The 25,150-nt window shown below is 43.1% G+C and overlaps 1 protein-coding gene across 1 annotated transcript in view; it reads left to right on the forward strand.

The window, feature by feature from the left end:
• The first annotated feature begins 8,494 nt into the window (after positions 1 to 8,494).
• kcnip2 (Kv channel interacting protein 2) overlaps positions 8,495 to 25,150 on the forward strand; it is a 119,648-nt gene continuing 102,992 nt past the window's right edge. The window contains exon 1 of the mRNA XM_036526661.1: positions 8,495 to 9,035. Coding sequence (XP_036382554.1) covers positions 8,963 to 9,035 — 73 coding nt within the window. The 5' untranslated portion in view covers positions 8,495 to 8,962. The remainder of the gene's footprint in view (positions 9,036 to 25,150) is intronic.

The raw sequence follows: 25,150 nt of genomic DNA on the forward strand, positions 1-25,150 counted from the left end.
CTGAAGGTCTGGCCACACATTGGGCACGACCCACTTCATTTCTCTGTCTTCCAACCTCACTGTGAGAGGTGACTGTGCTTGTGGAAAACTGATCCTCCTCTTTGGATCATTCTAAAATGCACTTGTGTTGGCTACCATCTGGTGAACAGGTGCATGGTGAAAAGACTCTGTCTCCAGGGCGACCGAGTCTGTGTGATGTCCCGCTGCAGGGCCACATCTGGGGGCCTTGTAATCTCATTTCCAGTGAGCCCTCTGCCAGCAAAATGATTCCCGCACTGCACTTCATAACACCCAGGGCCTTCTCATAAAAGCAGCTATCACCCTGAATGCTATCCAGTTTGACCAGGGCGGACCTGCCTCATATCCAGAGGCTGTGGCCAAACAGCTGCAGAGACAAGAGAGAGAAGTTGTTTATTAAAAGTTATTATGTTATAATGTTATTATTAAAAGTTTATTTGTTTTTCACTGTGCTTTCAATGTCATAGCAGCCTTGTCACAGTGTGAAAACTCAGTGGAAAAACAAATAAAATTTGTGACTCGTGCAAGTCTCGCAGCGTGAGAGTATTCTCTCAAAGTTTACAGTAGAACTCTACCTGAGTTTAGATTGGATTGGATGTGTGAGTATTTGTAGTCTACAAAAGCATGAAACAGAAAACACAAAACTTCCTCAAGACAAATGCTCCAGCTGACCAGAGCCACATCCAACTATGGTTCCAACTAAATAACATTAAGATAAATAAATAAGAATTCCAAAAATATGGTACATTGATTGCTTTATTTGTCTTTTGACGGACAACACTAATCCCCCCCAAATTTTAACTGCTGCAATCTTGTCACTCTAGTCCTGTTGATTTCAACAAAGCCACCCTGTCACATGGAGCAGTGAGGACAGCAAACTAAAGGGGTGTCAGTTCCTATTATACAAAAACAACTTTAACACTCCTGTACCTTTCTACAATACACCACCATGCCACATGAGGAAATAAACTACTCTGAAGAGCTTAGCAAGCCCAATATCCACCCCTACTGTGGGTCGTGCTCGTTTTAGGCTTTTTTTCTTCCTCTCTCATTAGCGTCCTACAGAAATCCAATTGCAGTAGCATTTTGTGAAATATTCTGTAATTACTCTGTACAGTCAGAGCTGGGTTCTATTGGAAAAAGGGGGTTTCGAGATGGTTTAATGGGGGGTTATTAGAGGAGTTATCAGAGGGCAGGTTATCACAGTGTGGGGGTTATTACAGCAAGGGGTTATTAGACTGGAGAGTTTAAGAGAGGGGCTGTTGTTAGATGTTGGTTATCAGAGTGTGTATTTGTGTCCAGGGGAGGGGAGGGGGGGTCATAACATGGACATTTTTACAGCGTGTTTATTTTGGGGGGGGGGTATTATCAGAATGGCAGCCTTATCAGGGGGAGTTTATCAGAATTGGGAATTATCAAATGGGGTTTATTAGTGGGGGTGTTATCAGAATGTCAATTTTATCAGAGAGAGTTTATCAGAACCGGGGGTTACCACAGGGTATTTATTGGAGGGGGATGTTATCGGAATGTCAGGTTTATAAGAGGGAATTTATCAGAATTGGAGGTTATCAGAAACTGTTTCTAAGCAGGGAGTTATCTGAGTGTTCATTAGAAGGGTTCTGTTATTGGGCAGTTATGAGGTTGTTTTTTCTGCTGCACACAGACAGTGTTGGGGGCTTTGGGGCAATGTAACTCTAGGTCATGAATGGGTAGACAGGAACACCTCCAGTCTGTCAAACTGGGTTTGTCATATTTTCACATGAATAATTCAGTAACAACCAATTTCCGAACAGCGGCATGCCTTCAAAGGAGTTTTATTGACAATTAAAGCACACTGCTCTTGATACGTTTCAGCTTGGGAAATTGAACCTGAGAAGCGAGCCACAGAGTGTCATGTTTTGAAAACTTTTGAAATGACACCCTGACAGTAAATCTTTTTCTTTCTTCAACTCTCTTTTTTTATTTGGCAAAGGGGACATGTATGTTCATTTCAGGAAAAGAGAAGAGTTTAATAGGATACATGAATCGATGGAGACAGGGATGTTTATTGGAAGAAGAAAAAGTGCAAACGGAGCTTCTCAGGAGAAAACTGATGGGATCTGTGCTTTACTCTGAATGATATCCGATATATATATAAATAAAGATATAATTTTTAACCTGCATGTTACCATGGTGCTGAGCTCAAAGCAAAGTGTACATGCTCTAAATGACCAACCAAAAAGCATCAGATGATAGGGTGACCAAACGTCCTCTTTTTCCCAGACATGTCCTCTTTTTGGGACGCATTTTTTAGGTCCCACAAAGAGGACATGTCCGGGAAAAAGAGGAAAAGAGGAACATTTTGGATATGACAGCTCATGATAAGTTGCGAAAATAACCCCCTGTCTTGCCATGTGCGTCACCTGCAATTTGTGATGTCACTGGTAGGGCTGCCAGCTCAGTGGATCACCAACAGTGAAACATGGTTGCAAAACAACTACATGGAGGCCTGCAAAACAGGGTGACTGGGCGACCTCCGGAAAACCTGCAATGAAGGGAAGCCACTTCTTGAGAGCCGAACAGTATTATTATATGCTAATAACCATTTTAAATTGTAATTATTCTGTAATGCAATAATAGAACGTTAGCTAACTAGCTAATTGGCTAACTACAATGCAAAACTAGCACGTTAGCTTATAGCTAGCTGTCTAAGTACTTCCCTGTACCTTGTGGCTAGTGTGTTTGATGTATTTAACCGATAGCTACATTAAGCGGTTAGACATGTGAGACACTTTTTTATTTAATTTTTTTTCAAGCAATGGACTTTACTATTTAAAAGTCATGAGACAACAAACCATTTTTGTGGATTGTTATTTACGTTAGCTTGGCAAACGAGACTTCTCCTTAGCACTTGTTACAAAATACAAAAATTCCCTGCAATACACTGTGATGTAGCATACTATCAGTTATGATGTAGGGAATCTGTTTCACACTTTGTGAAGTTTTGTTTTTCATGTGGGGCAAAAATAAAATATACACTTAAAAGACATAGTCTGTTTTGCCCTGGCAGCAACCTTAAATGGATATTTCACCCTTCGCCTTGTGATGTTTTTCAACAGTAAAGGGGGTGTTAGGAGCCCTGAATGATCATGATTAATGATCCCGATTTTCACTGACCAGCTTTGGAGCCTGTATTTCAGCGGAAATCCAAAGTGGACAAATCAAATGAGAATACAAGATAACAATAGTCCTATTAATTTCATACGTTTGTGGGTCAATGACTGAATGATTAGTGCAAGCCAATCCATGCAGATTTGAAAATTCCTTAAGGTACAGTACTGAATTAAACGATCTGGTGAAATGGTGTTGTCTCAGATTTAAATGAAGCGCTTTTAATGGGAAAGTATTTCTTCCCCACACAATACTTTTTAAAAATAATATTTAACTGTTAATGTTAATATTTAACATTATTTATTTTCTATGTATGTTTTATTTACACTTAAATATGTCTTATTTAAATGTAATAAATTGAAAAAATAAAATAAATTAAAAAATCAAAAATAAAATCTTTTTTTCAAAAGCTTGCTTTTGTCACCAAGTAGTACCTTGGGAGACCAAAAAAAAAAAAAAAAAAAAAAAACACGTTATTTGCAATTTAACAGTGTAAATTGTGTAAAACTGAGTGACCTGGCCACTTAAGTGGTGATGTACCCAGCTAGGGAGTTAGCCACCCAGCCAACGATTTAGCTCTCATTCCTAATCTCCACCTGTGTATTCCCTGATTTCATTGTGATGTCCGTGCCCATCAAAACGTTTTTCAGCGTTTTCATTTTCTCTCCTTTGCTGCTGCAGTTATTTCACCAACGTCAGCACCTCCTTCATTTCTCCTTTCTTAATTTTCTCTTCCTCCGTCTTTCCTCTTCGACCAGGACTACCGCGGAAGGTGTAAGAAATCAGGCAGCAGCAGGACAGAGCGCAGACAAGAACAGATGATACGCGGCAGGGATCTGTCAGATGAAGACCTTGTGCACGACACCTTCTGAAACAAATGGCAGTACAGAGGTTTCACAGCCTTGGTGGCCAGCGCTTTTCACAGCACTGTAAAAACTATCTCATCTTATTTTTCTTTAAAAAAATATGCATCTCATGAACATGAGACAATTAGTGTCAAAGCAAGTGATGGCAGATAATGTTTTATTTTTGTTTTTATCAACACCCATTTCTTGTCAGGTGACCGCCCTCGATGAGCAATCTATAAAACAAGGGTCTTCTTGATAATAGACCGCTGCTGAATGAAACCATTACGCCAGAATACTTATTTATGTAGTCCATACTGCTGTCATTATTTTTAATAAAAATCACCAGCTGTTTCACAGTATTGTATTTTGAAAGCCAGCGCAGCTAGCTAGCTGCGTCATTCCATTTTTAGAAAATTAGCTAGCTTAGCTGGCTAGCTTGTTAGCAATAACAAAATCACTGCTGGCTACATAGTAAGACTGAACATTCCCTTCGCTGGTCACATAGCTGTACAATAAGTCTAAAAAACGAATTACTCATGCTTGCTAGCAATCAAGCCATTTTATTTTGTTTTAGCAAGTTAGCTAATAGCGATATGAGTACATCAAGGTAATGAGCTGGAAAATCGATTGGCTTTAAGCTAGCTCGTTAAAGCTACAAAATAAGGTTGACAAATTCTTACTTGCTGGCCAGCTGGATCTAGCTATCTTGTTTATTTGTTGCCAATTAGTTGGCTCCTTACGTAGCTAGCGTGCAAGCTATAACCACAAACAACACTGGCAACTAACTGAATTCTGACTGTTCCAGGTAGCTAATAATCTTGAAAATTGGAGATTGTTGTTCGGATAGCTAGCTGGCTCGACTGGATAACTCTGGTAATGGATAACTATTGTTTAGTAGTTGGTGATCTTATTTTAGTTTCAGTTGGTTAGCTACCTCAGTTAGTTGGCTAGCTTGGTAGCTAGCCAGAGCGACTGTGTTGGGTCTGTTACGTGAACAAGTGTAAAATTAAGATGCTATCAAAATATGTAATGCCTATCGATTGTTAGGTTGATTATTAATTTCAGCTGAGACACTGGACAGTCTAAGGATGGTTCCTGCCAATGTTGTGAAAATATATGTTAAATACTGAATAGAATGTACATAGGAACTTACACTTTAAAGTAGCACAGCTGTTCGGCTAGCTTTTTATCATGGTTAGAAATACACTGTAAATGGAAGTATGTTTGGGTATTTAACCAACCTGTTGTCTTTGTAGTCTCTGTGCAATCTGGTTAAAGTGAACTTGTATAATTGTGTAAACTGCAAGTTTTAGAATATAAAGAATCAACTCCAGCAAACTACTGTAGTGTTAAAATATTTTAGTAAACTCGTAGAGACAACACTGTTCACAAGTACAAAGACATGTATGTATTAAAAAAAGAAAAGTAAACAAAAAACAAAACAACAGATATCGCAGCAAGTGTTGGCAGTCAGAGCTTCACAGCTTCGGTAACCAGTGCTTTTCCGGGTGGATCCAGAAACAGGCCTTCATGGTAACCGTAACGGCCCGGGTATGAAAAGTACCCACCATACTTCACGCTGTCTGGCAATCCCGTACTTTGCCTGGTTGATAATCAAGTGCTGCAGCTTGTCTTAGAAGAGGACAAATTCCTTTATCCTCATAGATGTTCTTCAGGCCTCAGATGTAAATCTGTCTTTCTCCCCAGGCTGTGCTCACTGAGTGGGGGATTAGATCGCAAAGTTACACTAGAGTCCTGTTCGCTGGTGCTTTTCCGGGTGGATCCAGAAACAGGCCTTCACGGTAACCGTAACGGCCCGGGTATCAAAACTACCCACCATACTTCACCCTGTCTGGCAATCCCGTACTTTTACTTTCCCAGCTCCCAGGACCACGTGTACAGTGTCCTCCAATCCCCTACCATGGAGGCAGTGGATATTTTTCATCCTGCAAGTCACATGGCAGCGCACCTGTTCTCCGCTGATGTCATCCGAGAAACTTGCAGGTGCCTGATGCATTGAAGGGTGCCTGAGAGCGGAGAGTTGACAGCTTCCTGGCTGACACGCCCACCCCTCTCCCTGGTGCAATGACGCCGTTCTGTTTTGTGGGCTCCTGGTCATTGTCAGAAACTGACGCGGCTTGGCTTGAGCCCAAGCTGTACAGCTCAGCTTGTGGTCAAGGTGAACGCCTTAACCGCTGAGCTACTTGGGAGCCGTCCGTCTGTTATTTTCAATATTTGCTTCCTCCCTTTTTCCAGAACTTGAGGGAGGAGAACCAAGATTTAATTTTGGCCTTCATTGTCTTTGGGCCTGGCGTCTCCTTGGCGTTTCCACTCTCAGGAACCAGTCTCTCTTCTTCCTCTTTCACCTCCTTTCTAATGCTCCCTTTCTCCTCCTCTCCCGGCCTTGCAAATATTCTATCCACAAGGACTTCCAGAATGATCTTCCTCTCCCTCTTCATCTGTTCCTTCTTCCTCCTCACCTCTTCCTCCCACATGCTTCTCTCTCTCCTCAACCCCTCTCTCTCTTTCTCCAGCTCTTCAATCCGTCTCTTCATCTCAGTGTCCCAGAGCTTTTTCTCCATCTGCCTGTATTCCTCCATCTCCTTGCTCAGCGCCTTCATCAGCTCCCTCTCCTCTCTCATCTCTCTCTGCATGGCCTCTTTCTCCTGCCTCCACTGCTCCCTCTCTGCCTCCAGTATCTCCCTCTCCACTAGCCTCCTCTCGATCTCTTCTTTTGTTCCCCAGCAGCTCTCCCACTCCTCGAGCTCCAACAGCATGGCGTCCTCAATGGCCATTCTGGTGTACCCTTTTCTCTGTTTAAAATAAAATAGCAGGGGAAATATTAATTTTTGTCATATGTCCATTATGCATATAGGTCCTCCCTAAACTCTATGTCCTTTGTTACTAATCCTAATCAACAGTTTGACCATATTTGTCTTATTAATGCTGTGTCATAGGTTGGCAACAATACATGAACATCTAAACAGGCTATTTCAATCTACAACAGGTGTTACCTGTGGGTCTCTGTATTATTGGCAATAATACACTAATAACTTGAAAGAACGCTGAATGCATTCAAATATTAAATTTCCAATTACACAAGTTAAAGACTTCTATGTTAAATGTTTTAAACCTTAACTGAAACTAGCATATTCGACTTGGGATAAAGTGGAATGCATTATCCAGGTAATGTTGCACGTTTCCTATCCCAGAAGTCATTGCAAAATAAGAAGGCCGTTCCTCATGGTAGAGTTCAAAGGTGAAAAAATGGCGGACAAATTGAACGGTCGTCCACTCTCAGTACCAACAATCGACAGTATTTATTAAGTATGAAAGTTTACCCGTATAATGTTAACATATACAATGTGTAACTTTATATGCAGTTGAAGTATGTATTATTAGAGCAAAATATCGTATCTCGTTAGTTAGCCTCTGTTGTAGCTAAGGACAAAATTCGTCAATAACTGCTTCAGTAGGCAGCTTTTTAGTATGCAGTACGAGATTTGGGACACAGCCTATGATATTGTTTAACGATAAAATCCATAAACTTATTTAAGTACGATGTTTTACTACTCACCCTCAAGCGGAACCGCTGAAACACGTTCATGTTACTTTTTCTCTCGCTGTCTGCAGTTAATTCCAGTTAATCGTATGTTAGAATGTTAGATGTTAGAATGTCCAATATTACCTGAATATATAAAGAACTTGTGTTGTGACAAACTTATGTGACGTCATATAGTCGAAGTTGGAGTCATACAATCCAAGTGACTGTAATATATATATATATATATATATATATATATATATATATATATAGTTGCTGTGTAAGTCTTTTATGAAAGAGCATGTCGCTATGAGGCGTCGCCCACATACCACCTGTGATCTTTGTTTATGCCAACGGTATTTTATTGGAACACTGCCCCTATAACCTTAATTTTTTGCGTGGTGTATCAAGTCACGATTTAATCTACAGTCAGGATGATTTATAAACCAAACCTGAAATAGCCCTACGGTTACAACGACGTCTTGACAAGAGACCCTTATTGAAGCCAGAACGCTTCACAGCGAAGGGTCAAGAACTAGCACTGTGGCGGAGTCGTTATGCAGTTAAAAAACAAAAACAAAACTGCTGCATCACTGCAATGCCTTCTCTTTGCTGACATGTTGTATGTATGTATTTTGTGGTTTTAGTATGACTATGTCTAACCCATGAAACAGATGATATTGTAACATCAGCCCTGTATTCTATATAACATAATGAAAATAAACCCGAGTTGGTTAGAAAACAACCACATCGTCACAAAAATTGTCACATCGTTCTTTTGTTGCCGGACACCGTGGAAATCAACAAAGGCCTGAAGTTTTAGCTCGAGTGGGGGCGGGGGTGAGATATTAATATGAAGTCTCCACATGGAGCGCACCTGAGGACAGAGGTGCGTCAGTCGGACCGCGCGCAGTCTGAAGAGCGCGCTCCGAGCAGATTACTCCACACAAACACAAGCACCACAGTGGGAAAAACCGTCAGATGCAGCTCGACATGCACCCAATGTCCAGGCATAATTAAACCAAGCAGGGTAACACACACTAGCGAGCTTTCATTTATTACTCTATTTTTACTTAGGCGCATATGGATTTCTCTTAAGTCACGCTGCGAGGCTTTTGGAAGCGTTGCACGGACACGAGTTGCTGCTGGCCACAGCGTGTTTCGTTCGCTTAAGTCGGGGGGCGACAGGAGCGCAAAAGTAAGCTGCATAATATAATAAGAAATCGGACTAATTGCTTCAAGACATCTAGGGCTCCGGTTTCCGACCCAGCTTACTTTGTATGGTATAGGCTATTTTGTTACAAGGAGGCGGTAAGACCCGAAGTGGCTAATTTGATACAAGAGGAGGGAAAACGTTAGAAATATTTTTTTTTGTGTGCAATATTCTCCGCGTTCGCTCGAGATGAAGGCGAAACAGAGGGATCAGAGCTTGTCTGATTCGAGGGAACTAGACGGATCTTATGACCAGCTCACAGGTAAGTGGCTGGGTATTTTCCCACATTTAAATGTACAATTAAAGATGAAATGTCCTCTTCAAAAACACACTTCGGTCAAATCCAACACGGAGCCGAATGATATTAAAATGTTTAAGCAACTCTGAGACATGGCCACAATATTGGCAAAGTAGCGTACCGAATGTGACTAGCCTATATTTTCGTCTGTTCTTTGGAAATATTGGATCATATGTTCCCCGAGTGGACATTCCATCTTTATTGGGATTTTTGCAGCTTAATGCATGCTTTTATGGCTGAGCTTGTGATTGTAGTTAATTTTGCTGACCTGGCTTAATAGAAATTTAAAATTGGATTTTCTTCGGATAACAAGACTCACAGCTGTGTTTATGAGGATAGCGCTTATACTGGCTTGTTGGGAGCGGGGGTAGTTTTCCAAACGTGAGCATTACTCGGTTTATGCGAGTTTTTATAGTCATTTTTTAAAACCAAAAACAGGCATGGTTTTCACTTCTCAATTATATCACTGGACAGGGACTGTGGCATTTCAACGAGTTGTACCCTTGTTTTATGCCCGCTTCATTATATTAATATTTCACGTGATGGCTGAAACGATTAACATGATAATCAGGAAGCTTAATCAGTGTAGACTGTGATCTGAGATGCTTGTTTTTCCAAACAAATGGATCACAGCTGATTGTGTTTCAGTTGAAATTAGACTGAGAACGTGAACGTCGACATAGTAACTGACTTAAGTTCTAAAAGAAATATTTATAATAATATTTCATCAATTGTCTAACAGCTACAGCGCTAGTGTTGGCATTATGGGGTCAGAATGGACCACAGACTTTATATACTGAGAAACCCCAGAACTATAAAGAGATTCCGTTTGTACTTTTAATTAACCAAATGAAGTGATGCGTTATTTCATTACTTGGCAGCCGGGAGCTCATATCCATTTAATGAAGTGGATCGGTGGACATGTGTAATATTCCCCGGTGCTGCGCCGGTTCCCTGCGATTATTATTCACCGGCGTTTAGGGACAATCTGCAAAGTCATCACGATCAAGACTACTGACCGACTGTGACATCGAAGCAGAGCCTACGATGACAATCAAACCCGTTAAAAAAGACTGTGGCTTAACAGACGTTTAGGGTAAATTTGGGTTGTTGTTGACTGCGAGGTAACATGTACAAAACACAATGCACGTTTGCAATTTTATTTTCATCACCATCGTCAAGTCATTTAACGTTTAAAAGCTGTCGCTGACACGATCACCTGTGTAGATCGTGTGACAATGTTTTTTTCCCCTGGGAAGAGATGCTACAGGATTTTGCCAAGGGATTTTTGTTGGTCAATTTAATCCCCGATTGAAGCATATGAAACATATTTGCATAAAATTTAATTTAGCACAAACCACAATGACAGCATTAATGTAGCTCAACCAAGACGTCTGATGCATGGCAATGAATCAAACTTTTCTTCTGAATAAACTTGCGGTTTAAAAGTTCGAAGCTGTGACGTAACAGCTACGCAAGTAAAAACGCTAAACAAAACAGACCTGGCATGCAATATGCAATACATCTATGCAATATGCATTGTAAGCGAGCTCCAGTCCCCCGACTTTACGTTTTAGCATAATCTTTGAAGAACACGTTTAAGGAGGAGTCTTATTCGTTGCATACATAACGCTGTACCGTACACAACGCCGTATCTAATTCAGGACAGGATTCACTCTGCCTGCTGTGTGGTTACAGCCTAAACTTCAAACACTTGACAGAAGTTTAATAAGGAGAGTCAACCAGTCAGCCGATTTAGGCTCATCGTTTTGCTTGTGCATCTGCCGCTGTGTCGAGCTTGGTTTTCAGCACTCCAGGGGGTCTCTGCCTCCACTGCGAATCCCTGTAAGCTACCCCATGTATTAATAACTCCCACTGTGAAATTTACCTGTAACTGGTTTCCACCTGTACCTTCTCGTTCTTCTGACAGAACCCATCTCGAAATGAGTCTCTGTGGGTCGACCTTATCAATCCCTTTTGAATATGATTTTAAAATGATCGTCTAAAGAAGAGGCAAAACAGTTTTCATTATCTTCCCAAGGGCTTTCTCAGGTGGTCGGTACCAGATGTGGAACATCTCAAGACGCCCACATTGTGTACGGTGCACTTTATTGTGGTTTGTGGGGATGTAGAAGGTTAAGAAACCCTCACTGACACAGCACTAATGTTTTTATGTCAGCTCGAAACGAAAGCCAGAGGTTTTGTAAGGAGCAGAGAAACAAGAGGTCAGTGCTTTCAGAAATTTGTTATTCCCAATATTCCCAGGAATATTGAATTCCACCCTTAACAAACTGAAAAAAAAATCCCTGCATGGATGCCTTGGACCAGCCTGTGTTAAGAGGTGTGGTTCTATCTTGTACGGAGGCAGCCTTGCCACTTTAATCGGCCCTGAGTCAGGAAAAGGATGTATTTTTTTGGGAGTGTTTTTCAAGTTGTTCAAGGATAGACCTTTGGGAAGCTTTTACCGGTCCTTGTTAGAAGGATGTTTTAAAATAGCCCCCCAAAAATCTTACTGTGCTACAGAAGGTTTTTTTCTTGTGCCAGAGAGGCATTTAAGTCTGACATGCTTTCCAGTCTATATAATGAGCTCCACTCGGTTATGTTCTTTATATGGTTCCACCACTGAATTTAAAAATAATGTGACATATTTTTGGAAAGTGTCTATAATGGGCATATGTATACCTGTTTACCAATAAATTCTTTCTCCAAAGGACATATGTCTCTATAAGTGATCAGGGCTCTGTCCTCTGGAAGGTCCTTTCAAATACCCTCTCAGATTTATGCGTTCTTCTGCTGAAGGGATGCCGATATTTCCTAATTTACTGTTGAGGCTATTTTGAGCTGACTTTAACTTGATGGCTTTTTTTGAAGGCTGTGAATTGCATGGGCAGTTTATTCGCTTGGAACACATGTAACATCACAGCATGTTTAGGACTCTCATCTTGCTGTTTATTTTATTTATGTAGTATCGCAATGGATTCTGTGTTCTAATGACTGATGTATGGTAGTATACTTGGCTTCCGTTGCTTAGTCAGGTTGCACAAGTTAACTTGTGGTAGGGCTTGAATATTGTTATGCTCCCACCCACTGGCTTGGTAGTAGTGTTAGCCTGTTCTAGCACTGTTGCTCATTTAACTTGAGCAGATACACTTCTGTTCTATTGTGCTGGAAGTTGCTCTGGATAAGAGCGTCTGCTAAATGCATGTGATGTAATGTAATATAATGTAGCAGGGAGGCCGAGGAATTGTGCAGGACACTGAAATGTGAAAATTCTTTCCATGAAAATTTCTCACATGTAAAATGTAAGGTTGTCTTTCACTGCACAAAGCCCTTGCAGTGCACCAGTGGAAGATCAAGGCCGCGCAGCATGTTTGACTTGATCCTTTATTTCGGTTCCGTATTGGCTGGTAAAATTTAATGCTGTCTGATTGTGGAGGGAAAAAAATAAAAACCACTGGACGCATTCACTGGTGTTACTGAAGGGAGCCATTTGAATGGAGATCAGAGTAACCCCGCGATGAGAGGAGGGCTATTTATAATGACAAAGCTGGAGATCCATGCTAATTTATACACAGAGACCAAAACAGATGATGCATCTGCGCTGGCAAGTCATTCATTGAATTGCAATAGATAAAAGAACACCATTACTCAAAAGGGCTTGGTTAAAAAAAAAAAAAATGCTAGGCGCATCAAAGAATTGTTCAGGAAATATATACGGGGCAGCTATTCAACAGACACTAATTGATTTGAGCATGTTACCAATAATCAACACTTTCATTGCCGAGCATAAAAGGCTGCTCAGTGCTGAAACTGTTAGTTAAATTATTCATAAGGAACAGCGCATCATAAATTATGCATTATGTATATAACTGAGTTCGAAGCAAACAACAATTCATATGGTTTATTTCATTAAGCCCTAAATATATTAGCGAGATAAATGGGAAATGTAGTAAGTGCTAAAGTCAGATATGCGCACGTCCTTAAGACCTTGCTCCTTCAATAATAGGCGTATGATTCTAATGGCTGTTGCAGATTATGCTTTCAGACATTCCAAACATGCCCATTACATGAGTCTTGAAAAGCCTGCAAAAGGACAACCTCTCACATATAACATCAGAGATATATAAATACGAAAGTCTCCAAAATGACCTTCTTGACCTTCTTTATGCGTTAAGGTGAAATGCAGTTATGTATTATGTTTTTTTTAATCCCCATATAAACTTTAAAATCATGACCAGACGGCTGCCCGTAAACATTTAAGGCACTTTATGTGAGATGTTGATGTTTGTAAAATTTAGATCAAACTAAGTGTACTCCTTATCGCTTTATATTATATTACATTACTGGCATTTAGCAGACGCTCTTATCCAGAGCGACTTACGTTGGTTACATTTTTTTTATACAACATCCATTTATACAGCTAGATATGTACTGAGGCAGTTGTGGGTTAAGTACCTTGCCCAAAGGTACAGCAGCAGTGCCAGAGCGGGGAATTGAACTGGCAACCTTTCGATTATGAGTCCAGCTCCGTAACAACTATGATATACAGAATGCAATGTGAAGCTTGTCACGCCCCCTTCTTATGTTAGCAAAAGGCTTGTGCCGTCATGAACTGGATATGAAATGGCCTTGTGAATGATGCCCAAGTGCTCAAAGCGGACCTCTTTCCTGGAGAACTGGGGGGTGGGGCAATCCATTAGTACGTACCTGCTCTGACCTTCCACAAGATCCCAGCAGTTTCATCTCCACCACCCATTACGTTATTGTTATTTGACAGACTCTTATCCAGAGTGGCTTACATAGGTTACAATTTTTTTTACATGTTATACATTTGTACAGCTGGATATTAACGAAGTCCATTCTATTTTAAGTACCTTGGCCAAGGGTACAGCAGCAGTTCCCCAGTGGGGATTTGAACTAGCAACCTTTTGTTAACGAGCCCTGCTCCTTACCGCTACACCACACTACCCTATGTTACTGCACCCGAGCGCAGTCCGGCTCTCACGTGTTCAAAGCTGCATTTATGATTTTTCTGAAGGCTCTGCTCTTGCTGCCTCTCAAAGTGCCAGGTTTGAGAGAGCTGCCGTTTGCTGTTGCGCTGTTGGTTCAGTTCTGCGGTGGGCGTAGTGGGGGGTGTCGGTGAGTCATTGATGCATTTCTCCGGTCGCAGGGACAACCTGGGCCAAAACGTGCTGCTCGGCGTTGGTGTGGGCGGTCTCACACCCGACGGGTTCCTTCTTAAACAAAAAAGAAAACGACCATTTTTTTTGTCAGCACTGCAGATTACCAGAGGTAACTCCCTCTCATCTGCACTGTGCATACCCGACTCTGCAGGGCAATTTATGAATAACTGCAAAAAGTTCTTTCTCTGATTGCAACACGAAGCCTAATTGTAATGACATCATCTATAATTTACATACTTGATTTTTTTGGTTCTTTGACTTTTGCAGGATGCAAAAAGCAAACATATTCTTGACAGTGTTGAAATTTCATTTTATTTTATTGCTTTTTGTAAGCATTCTCTGACCTTCCCTTGCAGGGAACTGCCAAAGTACAGCCCTGAGCTGCTCTAGAGCCTAAACTAGCTGTTTTTATCATGTTTTTTGAAGCCAAAACAAGCCATCAGACTAGGTGCGTCCTAGTATGTCTGCATTGTGATTGGCGAGTGTTGCACAGTTAGTATAGATTTTCAGGTCAGGGTGAGGGCGTAGATGGAGGAATGTGGACTAATGTAGGATATTGCAGAAATCCAATTCATTGATCTCAATAGTATGTGGATTGGCTGATGGTGTACGCTCAGTGAAATGCATCTAGTTCAGTTGTAAGATCTATCAGCTGATCCTGTGAATCGTCAGAGTGAGGGAAAGGGTCCATAGGAGGGGATAGTTACAGTTTGTATGTTTACAATCGTATGCTTATTGTACAGACTGTATATATTATTATTTTCTGCAATATGATCTAATTGTTTTTTTTTAGAAATTTAGGTTCATGTTGTTAGTTGTGTCTCAGTGTGATGGGAGGAGGGGTGGACAATGGAGAAAGAATGGAGGTGTGTGTGTGGGAATGTCCATGCATGTGTGTGTAAGTATGGTGGTTTGGGGTTGGTGTAGGTTCACTGCCTCTGAGTGAATCACGTCTAGTTATCTAGTTAAAGTAAGATCTGAGCAGGATCCTTCAGCCCTGCTGTCCTTGAGTGGTCCTCTCTTAGTGACGAATTGTAGAGGAAGCTCCATTTCAATTATGGACACTCTTCCTGCTCCCTGGGGGGGAGTATGCTGGACTGGGACGGGGGGTGGGGGCATCTCTGGATCTGAGCTGGTGTCTCTTTGAAACAGGACGCACATCATCTAACTAAGGCTGTGTTCACACGTAGCGTCTTTTTTCAAGCTGTCAGCATCTGTTTTACATAATAATCCTATGGAGTAGACCGTGTTTTCAAAAACATCCTGAATGTTTTTTTAACGCTGTCGCCGGCGTCTTTTTCTGCAGCTCAGGGAGTTTTTTTCTGCAGCCCAGGGTGTTTTTTTTCCTGAGAAGTTGAAAAAGTTCAACTTCTCAGGAAAAAAAACACCCTATGTCATGCGCTTTTTTGACAGCTGACCAATCACAGGCGGAGAGTCAAATTGGATGGATCATAGGAATTTCTGGAAAGTGTTCGTGTTTACTGCTTGCAAGCAAAACTAGCTTGTTACCTAACGTTAGCTCTGCAGATCGCTAGATTGCTAACAACATGCTACTGTACATGCTACTGTTGTTATAGCAACAAAAGACGCTCTCAACTACTTTTTGGAAAAAATGCTCTGGCCAGTGTTTTTCATCATAAAAAGACGCTACATGTGAACATAGCCTAAGACTGCCTTCACACAGAAATACTGACACCCCCCATTCCCCCACACACACACACAGACACACACACACATACACACACACATCCCCCCCTCCCCCCTCCCCCCAGTCTTAGGCAGCAATATTTGCCCTCTTACAGGAGTCTCATATCAGCGGCCTCTGACAATCACCCCGCACCCCCCCAACCCCCCCCCCCCCCCCCCCCCCCCCCCACACCCACGATCAGAGCTCTGCTGTATTGTTAAAAGGCCACCTGGGAGTTTTTTATCTTGTTAGTCCGAAGGGGTGGTGCCTGTGGGGAGGTGTAGTAGGTTATTTCCAGAACTAAAAAGACTCCAGGGGTTTATTTCAGGTGACCCCCCTGCCCCTGCATCACCTGTGACAGTAAGATGGATTCCTCTTCCATGACTGCTGACCTAACCATGATTCTGCAGCCCTGGCATTGTGTGACTCTTTGGGGAATGGGGGACAGTCCCTGAGCAGAGGCGTACAGTGAGCCAAGGATAGAATGAGGAGGACCTACTTTACACTGGCAAAGGTCCTGCGCCTGTTTCTCACAGTGCATGAGCTGGCCAGCACTGGTAAGGATGGAAAGTTAAGCAGCGGATTCCTTCTTTCGGTGCGACTGTGTCTGATATGGTGGCGTTGCCCTTGTGCTTTGCGTCTGATCATGTAAATCATAACAAGGTGATCGGGTGTTTAATTAAAAGTAGCTTCTCTCTCCCTCTCGTGTTCGCGGCTTGCTCCTGGCCGCCGCTCGTCTGGAAGTGCGGTAAGCTGCCCTCACAAACAGCTCAGCAAATTTGCTAACACCACTCCCCACCCTTCTCGCCTCTGTATTCTTCCATCTCGCTCTCTCTCCCATCTGTGCCCTTAAAACCTCTGCACTACATTAAAAGACTGTATCTCTCCTGCTTCCTGCACCTCAGTTCAATTAAATTTTTCAATTCAAACGAGCTTTATTGGCATGACCAAGATTGTAGGAGAGAGTTTGATATTGGGGCGAGGGACCACTTGCTATGAATTTTATGTCTGTATACGTAATTCCAGTTCTTAAAGGAGCATGTATCTTGATTGAAGAATAAAACAATATCAGGATGGCTTGAAATAAGATGGTATGCGCGTGTAAACACCGCTTAAGTGCTTTCAAGAAGAGCTGCACACTACTACTAAGCTCATCTGGACATAGGAGATGCATACCTGGGGCAGAGTTTGCCCAACATGAAGGTGTGTCACTCAAAATTAGGATGCGTCTCATTAGGCTATATATAAGAAGAGTTATTTTCCTTGTGGAGATGGAAAGTGTATGACACTAATCCACATAACCAGATGTCACACTTTGATGTAATGAATGGTGCATGCCATCCAATCACAGCAGAAGACGTCCCAATATGGACTACACACAGCAGACAGGTTTTCCCTCACCGTATAGCCAGGGAAAACAGGTGCAACGTTGAGAAAAATCTGTGGCCTTGAACAACAGGAAAGCATGGAAGTACAGTACATACTGTGTGTACGTTTTTTGTTCAACTTAATTAAAACATTTATTCGTCTGCAGTTTCTAAAACTTAAAATGTTGACTGAATACTGTGGTTAAGTGTTCTTCACAAAGTTGGTCACATAATTCTCCCACCGGTATTACTAGCTTGCTAGCTGATACTAACTTTACCTCAGCAATAGGCCTATGTCAGTGACAAAAAGGCTGGCTAGCTAACGTTTGCTTGTTTATTAATGATCAGCGAAATACGTATCAAGCTAACGTTATATTTGAAAATTTACATATTCAAACAGAATACTGTTCAGTAGTAGGGTACAGAGAATTTGATACCGAAAATAGCGTGCGGCGAGTAGCCCATAATACTTCCTACGTCCTTGAATTGCAAAGGCGGTTACCCCATGAACTGTTTTTTTTTTTTTTTTTTTAGTCCAATGCTTTTTAAACGACTGTTGTAGCTAGCTTTGTCTTCCCAGTTAATCTGCTGTGTCAACGAGCGGGAGCCCTGAGTTATCTCAACTGAAACTGTTTAATGGGTTTACTGTGCTTGCGGGCGTCGTTTAACATGAATTCAACGTATCCTGAAATCAAATTTTATATAACGTATAGTAGTTTCAACAGTATAGAAACTAGCTGGCTAATAGCCTGGGCTACAATCGCGGTTGCCAAATTATTCAAAAGATGACTAACGTGAAACTGGTCGCTAAATAAATCCACACACGCCTATCACTATCCTCTACCATACTTAGCCTTTACTCCAAAAAAGCGATCTAATGTCTGTTTTTTTTTTTTTTTTTTTTTTAATTTTCCCGGGGGTTCGGTCCATGCTTAAGGCTTATAGTTTCAAGTTGATTGTTCTTTCGTGTTTTTTGATAATGATCCATTCAGTAAAAGTGGCGCGCTCACAAAATGTGATCAGGGAGAACGATATTCTGTTTCCAAATTAAACTTTTATTCTAAATTTGCCGGTTGTTGTGACATGTGCGCCCCCCCAGCCATGACCACACAGACGTACAGTATCAGTAAAGCAATATTTACATAAATACGCAAACAAAATGATAGTTAACCTAAATTATGCATACAAAGACACACATATGTATGTATTGTTTACTTATGTACAGTTACTGGGCAAATGCTTTCTGCAATTGTCTCTCAGGCTGTGGCACTCAGGTACATTCCATGCTGCTAAAGGTGCAGTGTTTCCCTCTCCCAGAAGAATTCGTATTTTCTCTTAATCTTTCCATTGCCTGAGTGTGGGGAGGTGCATTTCAAAGTATGTAAAGTATTTGTCACTAACTGTTCAGAATTTCTCTTCTCTCTTTTCTAAATGAAGGGGGTGGGAGTTGAAGCGGGGTAGGACTCTCATTGATCACTGCAAAGGTCTGAGCCTGGCAGTGTATTATTTCTATTCCTACCCAAATTGATCTTGTTTTTCTCTCTCTCTGTGCGGCTGGAACATACTTGCCCCAGGTTTGATTGATTGGAGAGCACATTTATGGCAGACTTCCAAAAATGGAGGGGGTTGGAGTGGGGGGTGGGGGATTGAGCGTGATTGGGTTGGAGGATGAGGTTATATATGTTGTATCACCCTTCCCTGCCTGGATATTCAATATTTTCTTCTCTTTGGGCCATTGTTTTTACAGAGGATGAGAGAGCTTTAGTCAAGTGGCTCAGATCGCTCACCTCATTCATCAATATACCTTTCCTCTCGCGGGGTCTTTTTTTCCTTTTTTAATCAAGTCAGCAGGAAACCTTTGACTGAAAGTCTGTCACCCCCTGTTTTGCCTTAAAGATTTTACCTTCTTTTGAGCAATGTAATTGTGTCAGGTTTCAACCTGTGGAGAAGGCTCTGTCTTGCGTTCTGTTCTGGAATGCAGGGGCATTCCCTTCAGGGTAGATTAGCCTGCTGTTATTAACGCTAATTATCAGTGTCCTGCAAGCACCTATTACTTTGGGCTTGCGTTATTGGCTCCATGTATTATTCTGTGCTAATTGTATGCCAGTTAGTTCCAGCTTTGTACTGCGAATCAGAAATAAAACAGCCTGACCTTGGTACTTTTTGGGTTGCTGGTCATTTTTCATTCTTATTTCTTCCCTTGCTTTTAATGTAGACTATCACATGAGAATAAACGTTGCTAGCTTCATTCCTCTCACATGGCGGTACAAATTTTTACTGCTATTTGCTCCTCTTCCCTGACCACCAGTTTACATTTCATTCATTCTTTTTTGGTCTGTTTCGGCCTCTCTGGTTACCTTGGTGATGGTGACAGTTGGCGGTAGCGTACCGCAGGCCTCCGCTCTGTTCTGCTCTTGGTTTCGTGGAGGGAGGCGATACCAAAACCCGCTGTTGCGCTTTGGGTTTTGCTCTTAGCAGAGTGGCTTCGGCACAGAGTCAGGTTTCCACAACTACATCCCAGCCTCCTCTTTCCCTAAGCCCCCTTGCCTCGCTCACCTTGACAGAAGAGAAGAGAGCGGAAGAGGGTCAGGCTTTGACTCACCCCCTCACGCCTGCCTCATACTCTGTGACTCTCTCTGGTCGTAGTTGCTGCTGTGCAATCACAAAGCGAGCCAGGTCTGACACCTCACGCGTGCGTTTTCAGAAGGTCAGGACGAATGTGCAGTTTGTTAACTGTCCTCAACACGCAGACACAGTTGGTTTCCTGCACCAAGATACAGAAAGCTAGATGAGTGGATTAACCGTGAAGGTTAAGATCAGAGCTGAAGGTTAAAATTACTCTCAAGGAACAGCAATTAATTTAACCTGCTGTGCTCTTGGGCAAAGAACGTATTCCTGGATTGGTTCTGTAAAACGTCCAACTGTACAAGTGAAGTACTGCTTTACAAATGGTGCCAATAATGTGTCTGCTTGGCACTCAGTATGAAAAAATGAATGAGAGGTGACTTGCCGCTGATAGACTGGAGTTCTGTCCACAGGTACATCAGAGTTTGTGTGTCATAGAAATTGGGATAAACCCAAACCCTCTGAGCTGAACACAATGTCTTCCCTTACAGAATGGATCAGGGAGGAGCTCAGAGGTGCAGGGAGGTGCATCTTTAGGGAGCTGGTCTCCTCCTGGCTGGTTGATTGGTTGTGTGCTTAGAAATGGAGTCCAACTGTTATTGTCAGCACTTTCTGCCCTCAGCAACTGATCCTTGATCAGGACAAAAATCATGCACTAAATGGTAAGAGTTAGCAGTTGGGACTGGGAAAACTGACCTTAGATCTGAGTTTTAGGGACCATCCCTGTAAGAGAAATAGCTCTGCCATCATGTGCCAGTTCTTTTAATATAGTTAAGTACTGTACATTGACCATGCTTCCTCGGGTGGCTTTTTGCCTTTGATAGGCAGGGTATAACACCTCTGCCAGGGCCTCAAATCTAATCCTAGAGTACCTGCACGTGCCACTGGCCCTGCTGCTTATTTTAACAGTGGCAATTGTGGTCTAAGCCTCTCAGGGGAAATTTCTGGGTATGTTATGTCCCTCCCACGGCCAATCCCGCTGTCAAAGATGCAGACAGGTCAGGGTGGGGGTGGGAGGGGTGGAGAGAGACTGGTGTGTGAAATGCTTGTGTGGGAGCTGCATGAGTAATATGGCAAGTCAAGATTTAATAATCGTCGAAGCGGATTCGGTGGCCGTGGCTGGCGGCGCTCTCTGAGACAGGAGTTCATTTTTCTGTGCTTTCCCCGAAATGCGAGCTCAAGACAGCAGCAGTGGCACCGTGGTGACGGAGATGACAAGTGAGAAAGGCTGTGGTTTGCGGGGTACGCGGTCCATGTTCATTCACGGGGGGGCTTGAACAGGCAAGCTTGAGTCGTAACCTGTAGACGAGCTTTCATCACTGACTCCTCACAAGTGAGTGCCCTTTTCCCAGGGTATTCTTGGTTCTGTGGGTGTGGCCACATGGTATGGTCTTTTCATGGACATTAATCATGAGAGCAGTGCTTGAAAATGCTGCATATCAGGATTGTGTCAGCACTGAAAAAGCACGCAGGTAAAGTGACAGCACTGATCCACTGCACACGGCTCTGAGTCACAGGCTGTGTAGAATAAGCAGGAATGAGCCTAATGCCAGAGCTGTCAGTCCATTTTGATTTGTTGCTGTAAACATGGCCCAGGGCTCTGTCTCTATCATATCCATCCACACACCCTACACTGCATTACCCCATTTCACAGCATTACTAGGCCTGTACACAGCATTACCAAGCCCTTACAGTACATTACCCAGCCCTTACAATGCATTACCAAACCCTTACAGTGCATTACGAAGCTCTTACATTGCATTACCTTATTCTTACAGTGCATTACCAAGCCCTTAATCAGCATTACCAGGCCCTTACGCTGCATTACCAAGCCCTTAATTCGCATTACCCAGCCATTACACTGCATTAACAAGCCCTTACACTACATTACCAAGCCCTTAATCAGCATTACCAGGCCCTTTTACTGAATTACCATGAATTTTACAAGTCATCAACACTTGATCTGTCACCTGCACATTTTGGCCAGTGCGCTCAACATCATATAATGACATCTGCATAATCAGCATGGATGCTCGTCTCACAAGAAGAGAATCTACCCAAAATGGGCTGCCCCACACTCCCCAGCAGGCTGGACCAACAGCCGATCAGCTGGTCAGACAGGCTGACTCTGAGAGTCTACGCACAATCGGAGCAGCCGAGTTATTACTCCACCCTACAACAAACACAGCTGGGAACATGTGGCCGACTGTCAGATCAAGCAATTTGGAAGCAATCTTTTTAAACCTTCTTAGTTATGATTCACATCATGGCAGATCTGTCATCATTATGCGAAACATGACACGTGAATATTGAGCAGGAGGTGCTGTCACTGCGCAGTAATGAAGCAAACAGTGGAATGAATGTGCAGCGGAAGTGGAGCTGGAGGGCCCGGTTTACCCTGCCCCTGTCCTGTCAGACAGCTGCTGTGAGTGTTTACCCTGGTGATGAGAATGAAGGGAGAGGAGGTCACTTTGAATCTGGCCCTCTAAAGCGGGGCTGTTGATCCCTGTGTGCTTCCTACCGGTGTAGTGGTGGATGAGCCTCGCTGTGAGGATGGAGCTGATAGGCTGCTGTCTCTCACTGCTGAGAGGCCTTCACAGAGGCCCCAGTGCATGGGCCCTTAGAAGTGTGATCCTCCAGCCTTTTAGTGGTGTACATACATGCACATGAACACACATATGCACACATTCATTACACGCATGTGTTTGAAGATACTCTCACAAGCACACACACACATGCTTGTACATAGGTTCACACACCTACGGTAGATGCATACACATGCATTACTCACATGTGTATGCATATAAACACTCTCAGACAGACTCTCTCTCATTCACACACACAGAACAACACACTCTCTCTCTCCCTGTGTCCCTTACACAATACCCACAGTCATCAACTGTCCATCTCTTGCTGGTGGTGCCTGTCAAACCCCATCCTTCCCCCTCTGTCTCTGTCTGTTGCTCATGTTTTTCCTGCGCTCAGAACCCTGCTGTCATGCACAGCACTGTCAGTATGCAGCTATTGGGTAAAGCCAGCAAGCAGCGGACATCCAGCTGAGCGCCGGTCATGCCCTGTCACTCTCTGAGACGCTTCGCTAATCCAGCACTGAGCCGGATCAGGGAGGGTGGGAGATTCCGTGAGCCACTGGTCAGCCAATCCGGTCAGGCCTTGGCAATCCAAACTACCAATCCAAACTACCTGCACTGGAAGAATGGGGGGAAGAACAGGGACTCTTAAAAAGGAATGTTGTTTTTTAATTCGGTCGAAGGTGCAGGATTTTTGGCTTTATTTTATCTTCATCTGACTGTTCTGTGCTGCACTGTGGTGATAATTCGGCTGCCTTCTCACCTCTGATTCAGTCGGAGGGTGCCCTTCGATTGCTCTCTTCCATCTGCCAGCTCATCCTGCGGTGTGCGTGTGCGTGTACGTGTGTGTGTACGTGTGTGTGTGTGTGTGTGTGTGCGTGTGCGTGTATGTGTGTGTGTGTGTGTGTGTGTGTGTGTGTATCTGCGTGCGTGCGCGCATGTGCGTGTGTGTGTGTGAGAGCGCACGCGTGCACAGAGAGTTGGTGCAGCTGGAACACCTGCTGAGAGATGATGCCTCTGTTCCCCTCAGGCAGAGTTTCTTGGCTGGTACATTCACTCTACCTTTATGCAGACACTAGTAAGCCATGTAAATGAAGTCTCGCCTACACTATGTATTATAGTCAGCAAGCTGATACAGAAGAGGAAGTGTTTGCTGTTTTTAAAATGCATTTAGTCCTTTAAAAACCCTTTTTGGAATTGCCAATTGCACATAAGGCCCGTCTAACTGTGGCAACCTCCGCACGCACGCAGGGGCACTGAAGGAAGACAGTGCAGTCCTCAGATACACGCGCATGCAGCCCACGGCTGTTTTCCAGACTGCAATTCCCAGAGTGCACCACGGCAAAGGGGAAGACCTCCGCTGACGTCATCCAAGCAACTTGCATTACGCCTGAGAGTGGAGAGGCGAGGAAACCCTGCTGACAAGCCCAGATCTTCTCATAATAACCTTTGTGCCTTGCTACGTTATACTTTGACCTCAACCATTGAGATATATGGTAGTGTGTGTACTTGGCCTCCCTTAGTTTCTAGTCTGTCTAGTTTCAGATTAGCATAAGTTAATTAGTGGTGATGCTTGATTGGTGTTGTGCTCACGCTCACTAGTCTGGGACTGTTGTTAGCCTGGTCTGACACTGTTGCTCATTTAACTTGGATAGATACACTTCTGTTCTCTTGTGCTGGAAGTTGCTCTGGTTAGGAGCATCTGCTAAATGAATGTAATGTAATGTAATGTAATGATAATCTGCCATCCCTTTCACTGAATCCCATCCAGCTGGTGTGAGGCAGTAAGTCATATTTGCCGTTGTTATGTGCTGGGTTTGTGGAACGGGTGATGCACACTGGGAAACTCCCAACTTGCGGTTGATATCCCCAGGCAGTGCAGAAATGTCACCCGGTTACCGCGTCGGGGAAATTTCATAAGCTTTAAACAGCATCCCCAGAAGTAGAGCTCCAGCTCTCCAGCTTTCCCTGTTTGACTGATTGATAAAATGTCTGACATGACAGCTGCACAGTCATTACATACGGGAGTGCAGCGGGTGGTAAAAATTAGCCACAGGGGAGAATGTTGGCAAATGGGGAAAAGCAAGGAGGGTCAGGAGGGGGATGGAGGCAGGGAGAGAGAGGGGTCCAGGGCCAGGCTGATTGGGGGGGCCTGTTTGAATGTGCTCTCCTGGGGGTGACTATTCACCTATCAGCATGCAATGTGTTGGAAAAACCCTCCAAAAATCACTCCATGATGCCTCTTTAGCAGGGACTCCCTTATACTGTGAGATGCCTGTGGTGGAGTAGGAGCCTCAGAAGCCTGGAGTGAATGTCCTTATTATCAACCACAGAAAGCTGAGAGACAGCTTCCTCTGCACCTAAAAACTCTTTCCCATTGTGGTTTCTTTTATTTAGTATAATATGTTTGTGCCATGTTTGACCATGTAGATTCACATGATTTCACCAAAATTTTTACCTTAACTTCGGCTCCCAATTAAGTGCAAGTACTGTTTTTTTTAATTCACAAACCGCGTTCAGCAAGCTCAGCTAACCTTTTCCCCTTTGGGAATTTTATTTCATGACTGGCTTAAGGAGATACCAGAGATCCTGTACTCTCAGGCCCAAAGTCTGGTGTTCTGACCACTGC

The sequence above is a fragment of the Megalops cyprinoides genome, chromosome 1 (genome assembly GCF_013368585.1).
Source record: "Megalops cyprinoides isolate fMegCyp1 chromosome 1, fMegCyp1.pri, whole genome shotgun sequence".
NCBI lineage: Eukaryota > Metazoa > Chordata > Actinopteri > Elopiformes > Megalopidae > Megalops > Megalops cyprinoides.